The sequence below is a fragment of the Kwoniella newhampshirensis genome, chromosome 5 (genome assembly GCF_039105145.1).
Source record: "Kwoniella newhampshirensis strain CBS 13917 chromosome 5, whole genome shotgun sequence".
Taxonomy (NCBI): Eukaryota; Fungi; Basidiomycota; class Tremellomycetes; order Tremellales; family Cryptococcaceae; genus Kwoniella; species Kwoniella newhampshirensis.
In genome coordinates, this window is record NC_089959.1 from 1327890 (window position 1) to 1347939 (window position 20050).

Sequence of the window (20050 nt, forward strand, 5' to 3'; positions counted from 1 at the left end):
GGATCGTTGAATTGGTTGGGATAGTGAATTATTGAACAAGAGCGTCGACAATGTCAGTCGAGGGGATATCAAATAGCCGAATCGAGTTGTGGATCGACTCGATAGACGTAGGAGGGCCATAAGATCCTTTGATGAGATGCGACTGACCCTTTGTGAGCTTGTATACGAATGAACCTTTGTCGATGTCAAACCCATTCAACGTCTGCGGTACCAACAGCAGCAGCAGCAGCAGCAGGCTTTGAGCTCGGCTATTTATCGATAACGGAGATCCTTGTTCATGTCCGTGATCCAGTCAACCGATCGCCACTGAAAAGGAGAGGACAGCAACGATTGATGACGCAGTGACAGTGGGACATCCGAAAGATTACCTTGTTGTTGATAAATGATCTATCTCGTCTCCCACTTTGATGATATCAGATTCATAATGAGCGCATCAAGACCTAAGAGCTCGAAAGTAATCAGAAAACCGCCGACGCTTGTACAACCCTCTGCACCGGTTGTCACACCAAAGAAGGACCGCCCGACTGGTGCTTACGGTAGACCTACCGCGACCGGTGGAGTTAGGAACGGAGTGAAAAGCGCTGTTCCCCAAGCATTCAGAGCCGAGGTGACCTCGAGTACGGAAAAGGGCAAAGGGAGAGGTGAGTGCTTCGTGTCATACCGGCGAAGTACTGAGCTCATCAAGGTTGCAGTTTCTCATGCACCCTCGTCCGTCACCGGCTCATCAAGGCCTCCGTCGGAAACGTCAATCGATGAGGAAGACGAGTTCGAAGAGGTTCCCATTCCCGATTCAGCTGGACCGTCATCGCCTTATCCTGGACCTGGAACACCGACCACACCGGGTACAAATCTCACTCATGGCACGACCCCCGGAGGATCCGTCACGACCGCACCAAGTGTTGACGACAACTTCAACGGATACGGCGACGACGAGAGCGGTGAGGGGTCGGAAGAAGATGACGGGGTGATACACTTGGAAATTGGAGGGGAGACAGCAGAAGAGAAGGCGAAAAGGATAGCTCTGGCATTGAGGAAGAAGCCCATGACCTCCAAGGACCGAGCTCTCAGACTTGAAGCCCACAAGATGCACGTTATCGCTCTTCTTGCGAGTGCCGCGATACGCAATCGCTGGTGCAATAACAGCCTGCTGAAGGTGAGTTTCTTCCGATCTGCTTCTTGTCGATGATGCTGATTCTCCGATGTACAATCCAGGCTCGACTGTTGTCCCTCTTACCACACCCTCTGCAATCAGCGTTCAATATTCCTCCCTCACGTTTCCCAGATCGAGCTCAACGGTCTCGTCTGTTTTTTGACGCACTGCAAGCACTCGTCACATGGTGGTCCCAGTCATTCTTCGACATCTCAGATCCTGCTATCGGTCTACGTACACGACCATGGGACGAAGTCCAGGAGATTGTTGACCAGCTTCCGCGACTCACACGTGCGGACTTCTCAGCAAGCTCCTTTGCTTCTCAAGGGAAGGGCAAAGGCAAAGCAAAAGAAGAAGAGGCACAGTATTTGGAGAAACTGGAACAAGGCGCCAACGGAGAGAGATTACGCTCGGTCAACAGTCTCATGAAGAAAGCTCTGCAACAAGAAGGATCCCGAGATGTCTCTGCCCAGCTATTCGTCGCCCTTGCTCGAGCATGCGGATTAGGCGCGAGACTCGTTGTATCTTTACAGGCAGTGCCCTGGAGGGCGGAGAAGATTGTACAGAAGAAAAAACCTGGTGCAGGACGAGGAGGACGGACTGTTGCAAGCCGACAGGGCAATGGCCCGGCTTCGGATGATGACGATGAAGACGACGAGGAGTTGGAGGAGGTCCCGATACCGGGTCTTGATATTGAGGAAAATGGCGCTAGTGCCAAAAAGCCGAAGAACACGGTCCGCGCAGCTGGTCAAAGGCGTTTGCAAGATCCAGCGGATCTGTACAGGCTACGGAAGGTGAAGCTTCCACCTCAGAAGGTCGGTACAGCGGTATCCAAGCCGAAGGCAAAGGTCAAGCAAGGTGAGAATGGTCATCGTGTATACAGATAGACTGCTTTACTTACGATACCTGTACTCTGTAGATTTAACGGATCAACCACCTGTATTTTGGGCGGAGATTTTCAGCAGATCCGATCAGAGATGGACACCGGTCGACCCTGTTCGTGGGACGATTAGGAAGAAGAATCACTTTGAACCTACAAGCGACAGTGGGCCGATCAGGATGCTCTACGTTGTGGCTTATGAGGAGGGTGAGTAGAATGTACCAGAAATCCTCAATAGTATGGCGAAGCTGAGATAAGTATAGATGGTCATGCACGAGATGTCACCCTGCGTTACACGAAGAATTTCGGTGCCAAGACTGTGAAGCTTCGAGTACCAACCAGGAAAGACGAGCCAGATTGGTGGGATACAGTTACGGGCTTTTTGCAAAGACCATATCGTTTGGTGAGTCTACCGTGATGTGTCTTCGGGAAAGAGCTTACAGGGTATACGTCTCCTGTAGAACCGTGACGAGCTTGAAGACGCCGAGCTGGAAACGAGTCAGGTTTCGGAGGGTATGCCGATGCATATGAGTGGCTTCAAGGATCATCCCATGTAAGCACATGTGCTTGGGATAGTGGAACCGTAGCGTTGACCTGTGGGCTCAGTTATGTCCTTGAACGGCATCTGAAACGCGAAGAAGTAATTCAGCCAAGAAGAGAGATCGGACGGTTCAGAGGCGAACCGGTGTATCGCAGAATCAATGTTTTGTCCTGCAAAACGGCCGAGAACTGGATGCGAGTCGGACGAAGAGTGAAGGACCGACAAGAACCTCTAAAATGGGTCAAACAGCGAGCTGTGACTTTACAGAAACGTCGAGCCCAGGAGCTGGCCGTCCAGGAGAGCGGAGAAGCCATACAGCAGGGCTTATATGCGGAATATCAAACGGAGACCTACCGCCCGCCACCGATCAGGGATGTAGGTAATATGCGAATGGACCGAAAATGATAGCTAACATCAACACAGGGGAAAATACCGCAAAATTCGTTTGGGAACATCGACTTGTATGCCCCGACCATGTTGCCAGCTGGAGCAGTCCATTTGCCTTGTATGTCCATCATGATTCCGTGCCGGATTTACCATGCTGACTGTTGTGTAGACAAGGGCATAGCCAAAGTAGCCAAGAGCTTGGATGTCAGCTATGCCGATGCTTGTGTAAGTGACGAAATCACAATGTCAGGCAAATTGGGGCAGGTCGTAGAGCTTACTATCCCGCGCAGACCGGCTTCGAGTTCAAGAAGCAAAGAGCAATCCCGGTCATCTCTGGAATTGTTGTTGCGAAGGAAAATGAGAGGATGGTTATGGAGGTTGGTGTCTCATTCCGATCCCAATCAGATAAATGCTGACCACGCGGGTCTCAGGCATACGAAGAGTCAGCGGCAGCGGCAGAAGAGAAGGAGAGGATCAGACGAGAAGAGAAGGCTCTGAAACGATGGGCAAAGCTGGTTAACGGCTTGAGAGTGAGACTGAGATTACAGGCAGAGTATGGCACGGGAGAAGAAGTACGTACTCTGGCAGCTCACGATGACGACAGCAACCACGCTGACAATCCTTGTCACAGCTTCACGAGCAAATTCTCAACCCATTGGCCGACCCTGAGACAACTGGCACAATGACTGTTGCTGGCGGGAAAAAATCTGCAGCGTCTGTGCTAGCCGCTGCGCATAAGCAGAGTACAGCGGCTTGGGCAGAGCAAATGCGCGAAAGATCTTTGAGTACTAGTGATGAGGACGAGAACGAACGTCAACCTTCGCCGCCATTGTCGGAGAAAGCTCAGAGAAGCCATACTGTCAAGCAAGAGACTATCCCGGGATTCGAGGCGGGAGAGAAGCCGATCGACAATCATGAGCTACAAGCAATACAAACGCCAGCCGAAACGCATCACGATGATATTCAGATGCTCGAAGCGCCTCCTTCTGTTCGAAGAACGAAGATCACCTTACGGATGAACGGTTCGTCTGGACCCAAGCCACTTCCGCCCCGTCGTTCGTCCTCACGAAATAGTAAGATCAAGGCGGAAATCACTGCCATATCAGACGAAGATGACAAGATTGGGGAAGAAGAGTTTGAAATCATCGATAAACCACTTCCGCCAGCAACGGCGCGAAGCAGAAGAGGAAAAGTCACGGCTAGTCAAGCTAAGCTCAAAGCGGAGCCAGTCGAGGGAATAAGGAGGAGCTTGAGAAGTAGTGCGCCGAAGAGCGCGGAGCAAGAGAAACAAGAGCAAGAGAGGAGAGAAAGGCTGAGAGAAGCCTTAGAGGTGGAGAGTGATGTCGACATGGACGAGTAGGTTGACGTCCCTCATGCTATTACGACAATGCATGCGACAATGCGTGTCTCTTCCAGTGGGACCTGTGTGTTGTTCTGCGGGAAATGGTCACCTGCAGTCGACTGTTATACTCTGTTGTGTTGATTCGTTGGCATCATTGGTAGTCGTATCTGCGGGCAGGTCCATTTTTTGTCCTCCTACCTTGTTGCGATGCCTACGGGAGTTATCCGCAATTACTCGAACCGAGGATTTGCAGAAGTGGACGGCTGTCAAATGCACTTTGTGTTGTCACCTTTAGTGTTGCTGCAGGGCCCGACTCGAGAAAAGACTTATGCGCAGAGGAGTCCTCTTTTGTTCTTGTTTTTAACGAACGCTGGCTGGGACCATGCGGCAGACGAAAGATCAAAAGACAAGGCAATCATTCTCAGCGGTTGAGACGATCTCAATGCAGGAAATGCATACATGCAAGAAAACCACAATCAGAAATCCGATATATCACCGCCCTCTACAGCACGCTACTCGTTCACTCTCATCTTCTTCCCCTTACCTCCTTTATCACCCCCAGATTCTTTTCTCTTCCCCTGTGACTGTTGCTTAGACCCTTGCTTCCCCTTGCCTACTTTGTCCTTTTCCCTTTCCTTTTCCTTCTCTTTCACACCCACTTTGACAGTCATGGTAGTCGACAATCTACCTTTGTCTCCGTCCGTAGCCAGACGTTCCACTTGTTTTTCTGCACTGGTCCAATCCCCTTCTTGATCGATTGCGAATTCGGACAAGTCTATCGAATCGATCAGTTCCTTCTGTAACATCCTCGCCCTCTTCGCTTCTTCCGACAACTGTTTTTTGCCTTCCACAGAGACATCCGCATTCAGCTCCTCCTCGACGGTCTGTGTCAACGCCTGGAATTTGTTTTCAGAGCCGGCGGATCCTTTGGTTAGATGATGCGATTCTGATGGAAGCTCAGAAGCGATGGAAGCCTTTTGGATGTCTTGCAAGTGTTTCGTTATTTTCCTCAAGATCTTCCCGAAAAGAGCCAACGTCTGCGTCGAAGTCAGACCCAATTCCGATTCCAAAGCTTCCACAGATTTTCGCTGCAATCCCAACGCAAGAAGAATAGCCTGTTGAGCAGCTGAAAGCGTACAGTCTCCGCTTAGTCTCTTTCCGAAATAGAGCCCCGCGATGATGGGGACCAGATCGAGCACGACGTGGTAGTCCAGCATACTGTCGGAATACGATTCGAGTCGTTTCATGTCGAAGGGAGTGAGAAGAGCGTTCAACTCGGTAGCCGTGATGGGTTTGTTCGATGTGGATGTGGCAGAAGGGAGTCGAGGTGAAGCAGCTTCAATGATGGAAAGAGCAACGGATGATTCGAACTTTTTGAAAGCGTCGTATGACAGAAGATTCATGAATCGTTGTCGGAAATCTGGAGGTGAACCTCGCGTCAGCCTCACCCTCAATCATGATCATGGCAATTGAGCTCACCCGAAGCAAACGCGGTTAACCATCCCTCAGCTTGAGCGACATTGCTCAACAACGATCTCAGCATTACAAAGGTGTGCTCTCCCGTCAGGTCATTTTCCCTTTGACTAGCGTATAGTGGGATGAATCCCGCTCTCTTCCAGAACCTGAGCAGATCTTTGGTAAGACCAAACGAAACACCCAGATAGTCGAGCTGCTCAGGCTTGCGCTCTGAGAGACGTTGCAACAACGGAGGCATACGGTTGGCGTCACGGATGGCGATGGTGTCGTTCTGGAGATTTGTGTCCTGTGGGAACCAAACAGGATCAGCTCTGGACGCGATCCAACATAGCGAGAAACGTATACTTGCAGGTGCGACACGAGCTGCGTCTTCAAATGACTCGCCCATATCCGCAGGAGCGTCGTCGAAGTTATACAATTCTCCACTGTAGAAAGAGTTGAGCGCTTCAACAGCTCGGCTACCATAGCCCATCTGTCGTCGAATTAGTATCAGGTTCTTGCCCTCAGTAGTTGCAAACAACTCACTCTAGCGTAATCGGGATGGGTCGCTATTCGGACCACTCTAGCACCGGAAAGCATGGCGAAATCATTGTCTTGGAACTATGATACCAAGTCATCAACGTTGTAAAGCTCCTCAACAGAATGCTCTACTCACCTGCGTTGAGATAAGCCACGGGATCATGTCACCTGAACTTCTCATTCCAGACTGACTCAATTCCTTCAAAATGGCGTCTTTACTGATATTTCCCTCCAACGCTACCTGAAGAACCACAAGAGGATCCGGTAGAGTGTTGTCATCCTCCTTGATCGGAGGCAGAAGGACAAACAGATGGTGTGCGGGAGCGTCTGATAGCATCTGCAGGTCATTTGGTGAATTCTTGTAATGACTGGCGACGTAAAGTGCCATCATCCGTTGAAGGAAGACCTCGGAAGCAGGATGGTAAGAGAAGAGGGTATCTCGGTCGACGTAATACAACTCGCATTTTGATGGATGAGGACAGCCTTGGACGTTTTTTGACACGATGGTTGCATCCAAGCAGAGCAGGTTATTGAGCCATTTCTCGACCTGGTCACCAGGCGAATAACGGATAGGCTCGTCAAGTTTGATCTCTCGCAGAGAGCGGACGAGACCAGCCCCTGATCGACCGGCTGCGGAGGCTTTGGAAGGACCAGCACCTCCTGATGAGGTGGACGGATCGGCATCTTTGGTGATAGAAGGGCGTGTCTGCTCTCGTAGTTGCTGAAGAAGCTTGATGGAGAGAGATCGACCCGTACCTTCATATCCATTGATGGTGGAAGCCATGAAGACCAGATAGGGACCGATGAGCTTTCGAACGAGGGGGAGCGGGATAGCAGCAGCCTCGTCGATGATGACCAACTCAGCTTGGCCAAGTACATGTGAGTCTTCGGGTGCAATGTACTGATGGGCGCATCCTGTTAGCCACGTCAAACAAATACTCAAAGGTGGATAGGCTCACCTGAATAGTTTGTCGATGTCCCCTAAACACATTCACTCTGACAATAGCTTTCTTGAAATCTGGGTTCGTACTCTGAACCACGTCGTAGTCAATATGTTCCTCATAGCCTAACGCATCCAACGCCTTGAAGACAAACTCGAAGAGGGTTCTCAGGTTCTCAGGATCAGGAGAGGTGACGAAGATGTTGGAGTAATCGTGGGCGAGAGCCGCTCCTATAGCAAGACCAAGAGCGGCAGATTTACCTCGTCCACGAGCAGCGGTGAGGGCGACAGTTGAGGAGAGCGTTTTCTCAGAGATTGCTTCGACGAAAGTGAGTAGTGCTTTGGCCTGAAGGAACCGGAAAACATCAGCTCAATCGGTTTTTCAAGAAGCGATGTATATGAGTCGCACTCACCTGATCAACCGTCTTCGCTAATTTCGCGAGGGAGCCGACGATGTCAACGCCTTCCAGAGTCGCCTTCATGTCCATCAGCTCTTCCGCCTTCTTCTTTCTCCCTCGATCATCCTCGTCGCCCTTGCCCACGACAATATCTTTCCCCTTCGACAACGGCAAGACATTGAGCTCATCATCGAGCACGAGACAGTCTGAACATGATCCGAGAGAGAGGATGAATCGTTCGTTGAATCTTGGTTGAACGAATTGATGGGCATCTGTCCTATAACGAGAATGAACGTCCTAGGCACAAGAATCGTGTTAGCTATGCCCAACCCAATAGACCACATGGAGCTCACCATCGCCATAGCATACAGCTGTTTCAAACTGGACATCGTCTTCAACAACAAACAGACCACACCACCTCCTTCGACCGTCTCGATAGTCCTGGCCAACAGGTTCGGTGTGATAGCTTCGTAATCTTGCAAAATCAACATCCCAAAAGTTTGACCCAGAATCTTGGCACTGTCCTTGTAATAGTTGTATCTGATGTCGGTGACCGCTACGAACAGCTCGAAGGGGTCTTGTTCATTCGCTTCTCTTATTCCACGTTTGACATCCCTCTTGATCTTGGCTTCTCGCTTCTTTCGGTGGCTAGTCAGGTGATCATTAGCATTTCATGTTGAGTGCACGGAAACAGTTATTCGAGCGGACATACGTTGTAAAGCCAAGATCCTTCTTGTAACACCACAATACGTTCGGTCGGGATGATACCCTGGCTTGGGAGAGCAGGAAATGAAGGTTCACGATCTATATCAGATGGATAGTCAGTGCCCAACCAACGCGACAGACGATCCAAGCCGGCTGACATACCTGATCTCGTCCTCTATCTCCGACCATGACGAAAAAGCTCCTATGATTCGACTTGACACCATTGTTGATCAGTGCCGGTATCCGGGGATCGAGTTGTTTTCTCATCTTGCCTGTGGTACTACCTGCAAGCTGTGTTTGAGATCAAAAGTGCTGAATCAACAACAAAAGCTTCGTCGCAATAGTGTATCTATCGTCTGTTCAAAATAAAGCATCACGGTGGACCAAGTCCACCACCTCTCAACAGCAAAATCTCGGATAAAACGATGGAAAGTGACAATCGATAAATAATCCTCTCAATGGGTGGCAAAAACAAGTCACGTGCTGATTTTACGGCTGGATGCGGAGTCCCTTTGTCAGCTTCAATCATATATAAGCAACTGACCTAAGGCTCACCTTCGCTTTTCCCCCCCTCATCTGTAAAAACAGGTCATTCCATACAAAATCCAATCCCTTCATTTTCTTTTTCCTTCGTGAAAGCTTCACAGTCCGTCGTCATTGCTCTAGTCCGACTCCAAGAATACAGTCGACTGGGACCGAGAGGGACTTGGAGTGGTGCATGCACGTCGAGCGATTGCACCGTTCAATATGTATGTTCATGCTACCTTCTTCTCAATAGTGGCTTCGGCGGGAAGAGACTGCTCGACCTGCAACAATTGAACAATACTTGGCAAGCACCATGTCGCTCTGAAGATCAAATGCTGACATTGCCTTGCTCCTTCGCACTGTAAAAGGTCGAACAAGATAGTCGTTAGTCTCTTCGCGTCTTCTCGTCTTCTGTCATATAAGAAGAGACGTTAACTGACATGCGCTGGACTCGTTGTCAATTTCTCTCGTTCTTCTTCAATGTCGTCCTCTTTGAACTTCTCTCCATTGTGATCCCTCACCTCAGCCCCAAGTCTATCGCTCGATCATCGACGACGTCGTCGCAAATGTCAAAGTCGACTTTGAAGAGTATGGAATGGAGGAAGAGATATTGATGAATCTCCAAGCGGTGTGTACTGCTGATCCTGTCTTCGCTACTTCACACCTCTATCAAGACATTCGTCATTCTTGGTCATGAAGAGTCTGCTACTGACTCGCACAATAGAAATGGGAAGCTAAATTGCTCGAAACACGAGTCGCCGACTTTGCCCGAGCTCCAGGGAGCACAACCTCGCCTGATCCAGAGTCTCCTAATTCCCAACAAACCAGAACAGACTTGCCTTCTTCCCCGCCCGGACCCTCAGGATCCCAAGGGACCGCTGGCGGAGTGTTTCCTCCTGCGAATCATGGTCTGGCTCTGCCTGGACGTCACGGAGGTAGCGGCATGAATGGGTACGGATCGGGTGGAGGCGACGATGTCCGAGTCAAGATGGAACCGGGAGGTGCGGATGATGTTATGCGAATACGCGGTGGAGCGGTTCGTTCGGTCTCTCTACTTTGTCACTAACCTGCTTTGGATTCGTTTTGTGCCCATCCTGATCACATTCATGTCACAGAGCGAAGATCGGAAACCTATCATTCCGCTCGATGGTGAACGCAAACCCGAACCTAATGCCGCGGGTCTGTTACCCGGCGACGAAGTCATCGATTCTGATCTGGACGATTCAGACGACGAGCTTCGAGATGAAGGTGAAGGAGGTGATGATGATGGTGACTTGGATATCGTCTTCTGCGTCTACGACAAGGTGAGCTCAATCGGTATGTAAGGTGAACAAGCATCAGAAATGCTGATGACGCGATTCATCTGCAGGTCCAAAGAGTGAAGAACAAGTGGAAGACTGTGTTGAAAGACGGTATGATCCACATCAATGGACGAGACTACCTCTTCGGAAAGTGTAATGGGTGAGTCATGCACCGCCTGCCTCCCAGGTCGGTCAAGCTGATGGGATCGACGAAGGGAATTCGAGTGGTGAATCGTCTCTCTCTCTGCTTTATTCCTTGAATTCATCGGGGCAAGACAACATTTTCTTCCTATCCTTGGCTTTCGCCGTATTTGGCTTCTCGTATTCTTTTCGGTATAGTGCCACCCGCCCTCGCATCTGTTTTCTTCATCTCTACCTGCATTTGTATGTGTGAGCCCCCATTCTTCACTTCTGTTTCCATCATGCGTTCCTTCAGTGATCCATATCGTTACAAAATCATGCATTGTCTCCCCTGTATCGCATGTGCACTCAGCTCGTCTGATCATCCGTTTGTCATTATCGTTGTCATTACCAATCGGAGTCGGTCGAATGGTGTAGCCGATGCGAGTTGGATACGATAAATGACCGGTATCCGCGTTCCCTCCCATTTCATCATTTTCTCAACATTCAATCGCTTTTCATAACACATACACATCACACAATGGTTCTGGGTATTGGTCATCATGTCCCCGCCCAATCGATGAGTGGAATAGATCACCCCCCTGCAGTATGTGATCCGAGAGATCAGATGCCTACTTACGAAATATAGAGGATATGATAATGAAGAAAGAAAAAGAAAAAGAATTAAATAAAAAAACCCTATCGTTCCAATTTCATCATCATATTTGACATGGACGCTACGCGTATGCTTCCATCTTCCACCTTCGCACCGAAGCACCGAAGCACCGAAGCACCGAATACTCTTCTTTTCCCACCCATACTGAAACGTGATCACCTGAGTTGTGAATCCAGTATAAGAGAGAGTCTCGCGGGACCAGTCTCGATTCGAAGAAGAGACTTCAAGAGACTTGACGCATGGCGCTGAGGCGCTGAGTCGAAGGAGTTTTTTCGAGAATCGGGCGTAAGCTATCGGTTCAGTCTTGTGAGTCATTTTTTGAACGCAAACGCCAATTCTCCTCTTCTCAACCACCGCGTTGGTACTTGAGGTTGCTATTCCATCATGTCGCATCGAATATGAGGCCCTTCCGTCGCCTTCTCTTCTACCATTCATTGCTGTCGCTGAACACTCAGGAGCCAGCCAGAGCCGCACTAATCCCGTCACTGCTCTGCTGGTCCGATAACGCTGAATGCATATTAATAAAGTCATAAATGGCAACCTGACAGATTGACCGTGTATATTAGATAAATATAGTATATGATAAAACACTCCTGAGCCGCCTTATCCGATTAGTGGCTGAAACCACCATACCAAGCTTCGTCTGGGGGACTCCTCTCCACGTCCAGCTTCCCTTTAGCATCCATGTGAGCGAATTCGGTACTCGCCTCCACTCCCTTCTCGTTGATCTTGTCAGCCTCGTACTTGCCGAGACCAAGAGGATCATCTGCGATCCAGACGACGGGCTGTTTCTTCCAGAGGGCCGGGTGGTCGAACGCTCGGTAGTGGAATCCAGAGGTGTTCCCGTACTCAGCACCCGCAATGTCCTGTTCGTCGGTGGCGGCCGTCTTGACGTGACCGACGACGGGATCGATCTGTTGAGCCTTGGAAGCGGTAGAAGTCGAGTGGACATACGTGAGGAAAGGTCGCGTGAATCGGAACCAGTCAATGTAGATCTGGAGCAAAACAGTAAGGATAATCATGACGACCTGAAGTCATCTGAGGCATCAGCACTGATGCTTAAACAGCTGACTCCTTTCTTACTCACCATGATAGCACCGCAAGCCAATCCAGACTTCGCTCGCTTGTTGTTCTGATCGGTGGAGAGGAAGAACAATCCAGCGAGACAGATCCCCTCCAGGTAAAGAGAGACAAAGACGGTCCTCAAAGCCTTGATGTAGAACATACCGCCAGTCTCAGCAGCGTCGGGTTGGTCGGCACACCAATTGAGGATGTACTTGTAGGCGCCGTAGAGCATGCAGAAGGCAACGAGAGAAAGGAGGCAGATGATAGGTTGAATGACCGAATACACGATCGTGATGCAGATGAGGAGACACGTAGGAGGCCAAGTGGTGGCCCAAGCGAATGAGTCCATCTTGTACTGCGAATACGATATATTTTAGCCTTCTCGCTCGATACACAACAATCAATAAAGTCACCTTCGACATATAGAATTTTCGAGGGGTGTTGCCGCCCAAGACGCCTCGTAGCATAAACATGACCCATGGAACAACTCGGGCGTAAGCCTTGGCGGAGCCCGAGAGGGTAGTCGTGAGAATACTATGTGTTAGTGAAAGCCGTTAGTGCGTCATGTCATTGTTTTTCGACTGAACGGTCAAGAAACTGTCGACTTACAAAGTCAGGAAGAAGATAGAAGCATTGGGCAACCTCGACGCAAGGAGAGTAGGGACCTGATTTGCCATTCCCCCAATGTCACTCAAAGCGGAGATAAGACCAGACGCAAGGGTGATGATCAGGAAACCGTGAATGACTTGGAATAACCAGAATCGCGAGAACACCTTGAGCTCGATATCACTAACGGTAATGAGGAATAGGCGTCAGTAATCGATTGCTTCGACGAATCTGGGACTTACGTCTTGAGAACCTCTCCTTGAAGCGTCACCAGCTTTCGAAGGATCATGGGCAAGACCATGAAGACAACAGCGAGGAGTACAGGAGGAAGGACACCCTTGATGATACCAAGAGCGGCCGGTTTTATGGTACAGAGCCACGCAAGCCACGACGCCTTGGTACAAAGAGCGTCGACGTTCGACACCAGACCTACGAAGGCGACAATTGGAGCCCAAACGATGATCAATCCGATAGTTGCCGCCCAAGAGATCACGGTCCTCATCTTACGTTGGGAGGGGCTCATGGAGATGTTGGACCATTGAACATCCTCAGGAACGACCTCAACGCCAGCTTTCATGAGCTTGTGAGATTTGTCGGTCTTCTGCAACAAACGAGCGAAAGCGTGAGCTTCGTGTTGAGAGGCGAATCGGACGAAAGCGGTGTTGCCTTGGGGAAGTCTTTCGATGTCCTTACGAAGGTCGGTGAGGTTGGCGTTGCGCTCGGCGATGTAAAGGGGCGAAGTTTCGAGATCTTGCTTCTTGCCAATGAGACCCAAAGGTCCTTGTTTCCAAGTAGGTCGCTTCTTACCAAGAACGTATCGATCGATGAGATCTCCACCAGATCGTTCAGCATCGTGCTGGCCTGTCGCCAATCGTCAGCGTGATTCCAACGCCGTTTATACAAAGAATTGCCCCTCACCTTGATTCTGAGGGGTCTTGCCTTTGAGCTGGTTCTTGTTGCCCAGTTTCAAGAGTTTGCCAACACCGCCTTCGAGTCTGGAGCACTCCGCGTCTCGCTCTTCCCAGACCTTTTCGACTTCCTTCAGCTTCCTGGTCAACCAGACTTGCCTGACCCCGCCCTCAGTATCCTGTCCATTGACTACAGTGCCTTCGGTAGCGGTTGACATTCGGGAGGGAACATTGTTCGGCGAAGAGCCCGTGCTGTCGATTCGCGCGACGATCCCAGCAATCTCCTTAAGACCTGAGCCTGAGTTGACAGAGTCCGGAACATTGGTCACGGCGACGGTCCGAGTCCTCGCCAAGGTAAGATGTTGAGGAGAGGTCAACCAGGCTTGACGAACCTCGACAAAGTGCTTGTACTCCCGGAAAATGAGGTACAAAGTCCAGCTCATCAACAAGATAGCGACGAGGAAATGACCGATGTGACGGTTCTGCATGTTGGGAGCGACGTTACCAAAAGTGAGGATATTGAGACCGGTCTGTCCAGCATTGGGCTTGGCGGCGGAGAGGGGAATGCAGATGACAAAGGTGAGGAAGACGTAAGGGACCAGCATTTGAAGACCGAACACTTTGAGGAATCGGACGTAAAAGTAGGCATCGAGACCGTTGGAGACGATGACATCCTTATCGGGCGTAGCGAATATTGTGCGCCAGAACGGTACTACGCCAGTTGGCAAAGACTGTGGTCTTTTGCTGCGATCGGCTATGTGTCAGTTCTTCTTTCCCCCAGAGGATAATGCAGCGCACCGAAGCGGAGAACTTACGACTCAGGGGCCAGATCAACTCTGGGTTGGTAAACCCTCTTGAGGGTTCCACGTCCATGCAGTAACAACCAAACAGTTGTGAAAGCTCCGACGGTGATACCTGCTACAACAAGAGCCGAGACGAAAGACCCCGTCGTAGCCGTATTGGTGTCCTTGCCGGTTGCGGACATGACGGCGGGTGCGGATGCGGTCGATCAGGAAAACCGATCGATGGCGTCAAGTGGGTGATTGAGATGAAACGAAAAAAATCTGTATACGCGGAGGTTGCCACAGAGAGAAGCATGAGCATCATCAGCATAGATTCGGGCAATCGAGCTTGTGATGAGAAGTCTGAGGCCATGCCGACCATGCACGCGATATGGTTGTCATTTCTGCGTCCCGCTCCGCCCGATCTCACCTCACTGAAACGACGGAGTTTGAGAAAGAAACTCACTCACCTCTACGGTCCAAACAAAGCGAAATCGAGCGGAGTCTAAAATTCCTGACCTGCTGCTCTACAAGCCTCTGTCGAAAGAGGAATCAGCGGGATATGAGATATGTCACAATCGCGAATGGGTTTGGAGATACAGAAAGCGATGGGAATAAAGGAGGAGTCTTGTTAGAGATGTATATATATATCTTGCATGTTATATGTACACTACACTGATGGATCCCTAGAGGCGAAAAACTTGTTGGGCCAGAGGCGTCATGACGATCTTTGAACCCCCCCACCCCCTTTGTTGTGATTCTCTCTCTCTCCCGTTACGTTTTAGATTCAAACCTGACGCCCCTGAATTAGCAGATCGAACCGAAAACATGCCATGAGAAAGAAAAGTACGAGTACCGCTTGGCTATGACGTAGTGTTTGGTGTGTTTTATTTAGTGTGGGAAAAGATGTCATTCACGCTGGGATGCTGGGATGATGGGATCTGGCTGCCAATCAAATTTGGCTTGCTCACGAAAAAAAAGGAATGGACAAGAGATGGTTTTCGGCTTTTTTTGTCTATGATTCATTCAGTCCCGCTTGTGGGAAAAGATCAAGGTTCGCTTGCCATGTGTTCTGTGTGTGTTGTCTCAGCCTGTGAGATCAAGTCATGTATGTGGGGTATATATCTTCTTGTGGTGTCCCCTGGCAAAGTGGGAGACGATCATTGGATGCTTTGGGAACCCATTCACAATGCATTCCTTTCGTATCTACCTAATCTACCTGATCAAACAACGTTCATATGTCTCGCGTTCATGATCATGGTGATCATGTATGTATATGTGATATGTGTGCATACACGCCATCTCTGCATACCCACATCCCTCAGATTGTCTGCCTCACGACACCCTCCCATATCCATCAATCGAGACATCTCCCGCTGAGATCGACAGGCGCTCCCGTGCGCGTTTGAGATCCAAAAGGTTGTTCCGACGATCATAGGGTTTTGTAATCAAAGCTGAAGGTTTTTGTTTGCGTAAATGTGTTTGTTTGGGACGATTTCTGTGTTCTCAGCAGATCATGAGGGGTAATGATGACGTCGTAAACCGTGTCGTTTATTCTGATGACAATCCCGTTGAAAAGACAATTGATAGCCAAGTAACTGGATCATGCAAACAGATCTATGTATGGTAGTTCATTACCCCATGTCAAGATTTGTCCAGAATCATCATGACTCGCACTTCTCACACATGTAGTGCACAGGTCATCGTCAGTCAAGCGTCTGCGAATCGACCACCATGAAGTCACTCACGAGATCAATCTGTTCACGCTGATCTGCACGTCGAAGACTAACGACTGGTGAAATTCATCCAAACTCTTGATAAGCTTGCCTGTGTGCATGTCCCAGACCTGGCAACACGAAAACAGCAGAAACTCATTATCAGCACCCTTGACTCCTTCTGGCATCTCACACTCACCCGCACACACTTGTCGTAACTCCCACTGATGATCAGCCCAGCGTCAGGCTGAAGCGCAACCGTCCGCACCAATCCTGTGTGACCGTCAAACTTTCTGATGGGTTGACCGGTCGCGGTGTTGTATAACCATATGGCATGGTCGTTGTCGCCCGTAACGATATAATCACCCTATTGCATGATCAGCGCCATGACTCATTCCCATACAGACACAGGGGCAGAAGGACGCATCGACAGTCAGACTCACTTCCCAAGCAATACAAGCCAGCCCTCGACGACTTGTCCCTCCCCTTCGCACCTCCGTGCCATCCACCAGATCCCAGATAATCCACTTCCCGTCTCCACTCGCCGAAATCACCTGCATCTGAGCTCGGTCAGGAGCCACTGCCAAACAGTTCACTGGCATAGTATGACCGGTCAAGATGTGTAGACAGGCCAAGGATCCTCGATCATATACCCTCACAGTGGCATCTTTGGAACATGTTATGAAATGTTTAGACGTCATATCGACGTCGAGTACGCTAGCTGTGTGGTCTCGGAAAGTCGCCAGATGATCGACGGTAATTCGGTATGTCGACTCGGGCTCAGCAGCTGACGACGTAGGTACGATCGAGGTTGAGTCCGTTCCAAAATTCAGGTCCCATATCTTCGCTGTACAATCGCTTGAACCGCTTATCAATCTCCCTCTTCCCCTGTCGTCCAGATCGTATTTCAGCCCCAAGACGCTCCCATCGTGGGCATCATCGATACTTTTGACAAGGACAGTCCGGCCGTCAACCTCAGTCGATTCACTACTCGCAGCACAAAGGGGCAACTTCCATATTCTCAAACCTCTATCTCGAGAACCAGTGATGAGCCATCGTCCGACAAGATGCAAGCAGTACACTGCGTCTGTATGACCTGTCAAAGTCGATTTGCGCGGACTGTGACTTGGTGAGGTGGAACGGATCTGCTTCGCGAGGGCTCGTCGAGATCGGTACAGGGTGGGATAGTGTATTGGTATTTCGTTGGGTCGTATTGTCTCCCCTGCTTCATCTTCGTCATGGTCATGATCCCCGTCCATGTTGTCATTTGACCATGACGAAGCATGACCTTCCCTCATATGACCGAGACCTGATCCACCACTTTCCCCGGAGGTAGAATCCGCGATCCAGCAAATCCCATCCCACCGACCCCTCGGAGCTTGCAATACTGCTACTGCCCACTCCTTCGCTTCGGCTGAAAGTCGATATCCAGGAGTGGCATCGAATACTCTAGCCCAGAGGATGGGTGCTTGGGCAAGGTCGTGGAAGTGAGTAGAGATGCGAGAGAGTTTGTGCATCTGGGCGATCGTGGGCGGGAGGTGAAGGAGGATAAGGAGGAGGCTGTGAATGAGAAGAGCATGTCAGCATTTGCATCCAGTCTAAAGGGGATCGTATAGGACGGTCGATGTATGAGTGACGAGTCATCTGGATGATAGATGAAAGCCAAAACTGAACGACCGCTCACATCTCATCAGGAAGATCGAGGAGTTTGCAACTGCCATCCATCTCTTTCTTCAAAGGGGTAGCAGACTGGTCGTCCACATAACGACCTTCGTCCCGATCCCAATCGTCTGCTCTCCCCTTCCCCTTGTCCTTGTTTCCACATCCAGATACGGAAGCACTTCCGGTCCTCTCGTCGGTCGGACTGCTGCCTAATGCCAATTCGGCCATTCTCTCTGCGAACGTTCTTACACCACCAATCTCTTCATCCCTCTGACCCGATTTCGTAGGCGATGCAGGGTTCTCCTTCTCCCACTTCCCATTCATGCGGAGGGTGGATCCCGGACTTGGACTGCACTCAACATGTGATCTGGAGATAGGACCAGATGATGAAGCTACCGTTCGTCGGAGTGGTGAGCCGGGAATACCGAAGCTCGCAAACAAGGTACCGAGTCTCCGTCTGTTCGCAGCTGTGGTTCGAGGGGAAGAGGTGGACGGTTGATTGTGTTTGGAGGGGAGGTACAGAGAGAAGGAAGACGTCGATGAGGATGGTGTGGATACAGAGCTAGAGGTATTGACGAGGGTGCCACGAGAGGGGAGCATGTTGCCCAGTCCAAACTGGAAGCTTGTGTAGATGAAAGGGACGACTGGAGCCTAAGGAGACATTGATCCTGGGTCGAAGCAACTGGGAGAGAGTTCTGTAACCCAGCTCTGCAAGCATATGAGCAGGCGCAGTGTACGTCGACTCAGTATTCGAATAGTCCTCAGTGAGTTGCGGGCATGCAATGTAAAGTCACATGAGAGGTCGCAGGACGGCTGTCTTCAACATAGGTGCAAAGCCGTTTTGATTTTGTCTTTCGAACATGTCGGAACGCGTGACGACCATCCGGTTTCTTGGTCCCAGGATAATTTGTATCTTGTCGATCCAAGGATCTGTGAATTTTCCATCATGGTGCATCCTCATTCTCACATCAACATCACGATGGGCACACGGTGAAGTTCTGCCCTTTGGCAATACATTCTCCACGAGATACAGATATGGTATATGTACAATCTAAGAGTCTACGATCGATCTGCCCACGATCTATCCCCGAACGAGTACGCCGACCATACATTCTTTCAGCATGTAATCGAGGTTGACCCAAGAGTGAGTCAACACTGAACAAACAGTCATCAGCCCAGGTGCATGTTCTCCTCCGCGTCTTTGAACCTTGGACGAGAGGAGAGTTGTCCACGAGAACTCACTGAACAGCTTTGTCCCGTCTCTACCTGCTACCCGCATCAATTCGTCCTCTCCTCCTGGATGGAATGGCAGGTAGGCAGTGATATTGTATACCATACCATTGAAAGCGGACCATGCATCGTCTACTGTATTATGCTGTGATCAACAATCTCATCAGCTCTGACCGATTGGCCTCCCCTTTCGTCACATCTAACTATCTCAAGCCAGATCTCACCTCTTTTAATTCAGACATTGTAACTCTCATGAACCCTGCTCCGGTCCGTCTCAGATCCTCTCCACTCCCAGTCAACCTCGCCCAATCCAACGCCGAATGTCCCGGTGTCAGAGCCACTTTCGCCCTTTTCTTCTTCTCCGACTTCTTTCCCGCTGTTGTTGTCGTCGACGCTGCTAGTCCATCACCGCCATTACCATTGACAGAGGTATCTTCTCCCCCTTTCTGTATCCCAAACTGCGGTTTCTTGATCGTACTGGGCGGAGGAGCCATATTTCCTAATGGTACGTTATCAGGAATGATAGCGATGTTCAGATCGGATGGAGGGGTCGTGGACAGTGATGGTGATTTTGGGGGTGAAGGAGGAGCGACGGAGAATGATGGATGGGTGTTAGACCGTTGATGTGAATTCGGAAGAGGAAAGGGAGGTGGGGCATCGATGTCTTCTGTGTCTTCTTCTTCTTCTTCTTCTTCATATCCAGAACCGAACCCTTTCCCGTTGGGTTTTGAGGTCGAGGCTGAAGGAGTGGTCGACGGACCGCCGACAGAGGATGGACGAGTCCAGCCCGGTATGGATGGAACGAGCTGCAGGACATCATCAGGTTCAACTTGAGAGTGCTCATCATTCCCACTTGCATGCAGCAATCGTGTCGAAAGGGCTGATGACTCACCCAAGACATTGCTTCGACGGCCTCGAAGGATCGAACGTTGCTATCACACCGAGCGAGAAATCCGACGGGTGGTTGAAATGGATCAACAGATCGGACCAGTCAAAGTCGAATGAAACTGCTTGCTTTTACTTGCCACCCAAGTGTTAAATTCCCACGGTTGTTGACATTGCACAAGTTGGTATATAGTCGCGTCAACCGCTGGGTGGAGTGGAGGTCTTACCGTCGTTCTG

At 50.2% G+C, this 20050-nt stretch overlaps 6 protein-coding genes across 6 annotated transcripts; 2 read left to right on the plus strand and 4 right to left on the minus strand.

The window, feature by feature from the left end:
* Positions 1 to 424: 424 nt before the first annotated feature.
* On the plus strand, positions 425 to 4318 carry IAR55_003055 (uncharacterized protein; the record flags this gene model as incomplete). Its single annotated transcript, XM_066946165.1, has 12 exons — positions 425 to 641; positions 693 to 1153; positions 1213 to 2008; positions 2070 to 2237; positions 2294 to 2433; positions 2492 to 2583; positions 2637 to 2946; positions 2995 to 3076; positions 3128 to 3183; positions 3249 to 3335; positions 3390 to 3530; positions 3590 to 4318. The coding sequence occupies 12 exons, from the start codon at positions 425 to 427 to the stop codon at positions 4316 to 4318; spliced, it is 3279 nt and encodes a 1092-aa protein (XP_066803666.1).
* Positions 4319 to 4812: 494 nt separating this feature from the next.
* Positions 4813 to 8605, minus strand: IAR55_003056 (uncharacterized protein; the record flags this gene model as incomplete). Its single annotated transcript, XM_066946166.1, has 10 exons — positions 4813 to 5720; positions 5780 to 6062; positions 6126 to 6248; positions 6302 to 6376; positions 6432 to 7196; positions 7255 to 7581; positions 7649 to 7930; positions 7987 to 8281; positions 8346 to 8437; positions 8501 to 8605. The coding sequence occupies 10 exons, from the start codon at positions 8603 to 8605 to the stop codon at positions 4813 to 4815; spliced, it is 3255 nt and encodes a 1084-aa protein (XP_066803667.1).
* An 853-nt stretch (positions 8606 to 9458) lies between these two features.
* Positions 9459 to 10395, plus strand: IAR55_003057 (uncharacterized protein; the record flags this gene model as incomplete). The annotated part of the gene is made up of 5 exons (XM_066946167.1): positions 9459 to 9491; positions 9588 to 9899; positions 9979 to 10167; positions 10233 to 10324; positions 10380 to 10395. The coding sequence occupies 5 exons, from the start codon at positions 9459 to 9461 to the stop codon at positions 10393 to 10395; spliced, it is 642 nt and encodes a 213-aa protein (XP_066803668.1).
* A 1176-nt stretch (positions 10396 to 11571) lies between these two features.
* On the minus strand, positions 11572 to 14524 carry IAR55_003058 (uncharacterized protein; the record flags this gene model as incomplete). The annotated part of the gene is made up of 7 exons (XM_066946168.1): positions 11572 to 11988; positions 12048 to 12380; positions 12439 to 12559; positions 12635 to 12814; positions 12874 to 13492; positions 13550 to 14283; positions 14355 to 14524. 7 exons carry the CDS (start codon positions 14522 to 14524, stop codon positions 11572 to 11574), a joined length of 2574 nt encoding a protein of 857 aa, XP_066803669.1.
* Positions 14525 to 15924: 1400 nt separating this feature from the next.
* On the minus strand, positions 15925 to 18298 carry IAR55_003059 (uncharacterized protein; the record flags this gene model as incomplete). Its single annotated transcript, XM_066946169.1, has 5 exons — positions 15925 to 15997; positions 16070 to 16167; positions 16236 to 16403; positions 16480 to 17596; positions 17721 to 18298. 5 exons carry the CDS (start codon positions 18296 to 18298, stop codon positions 15925 to 15927), a joined length of 2034 nt encoding a protein of 677 aa, XP_066803670.1.
* A 481-nt stretch (positions 18299 to 18779) lies between these two features.
* Positions 18780 to 19829, minus strand: IAR55_003060 (uncharacterized protein; the record flags this gene model as incomplete). The annotated part of the gene is made up of 4 exons (XM_066946170.1): positions 18780 to 18853; positions 18941 to 19073; positions 19153 to 19734; positions 19821 to 19829. 4 exons carry the CDS (start codon positions 19827 to 19829, stop codon positions 18780 to 18782), a joined length of 798 nt encoding a protein of 265 aa, XP_066803671.1.
* Between the last annotated feature and the right edge of the window lie 221 nt (positions 19830 to 20050).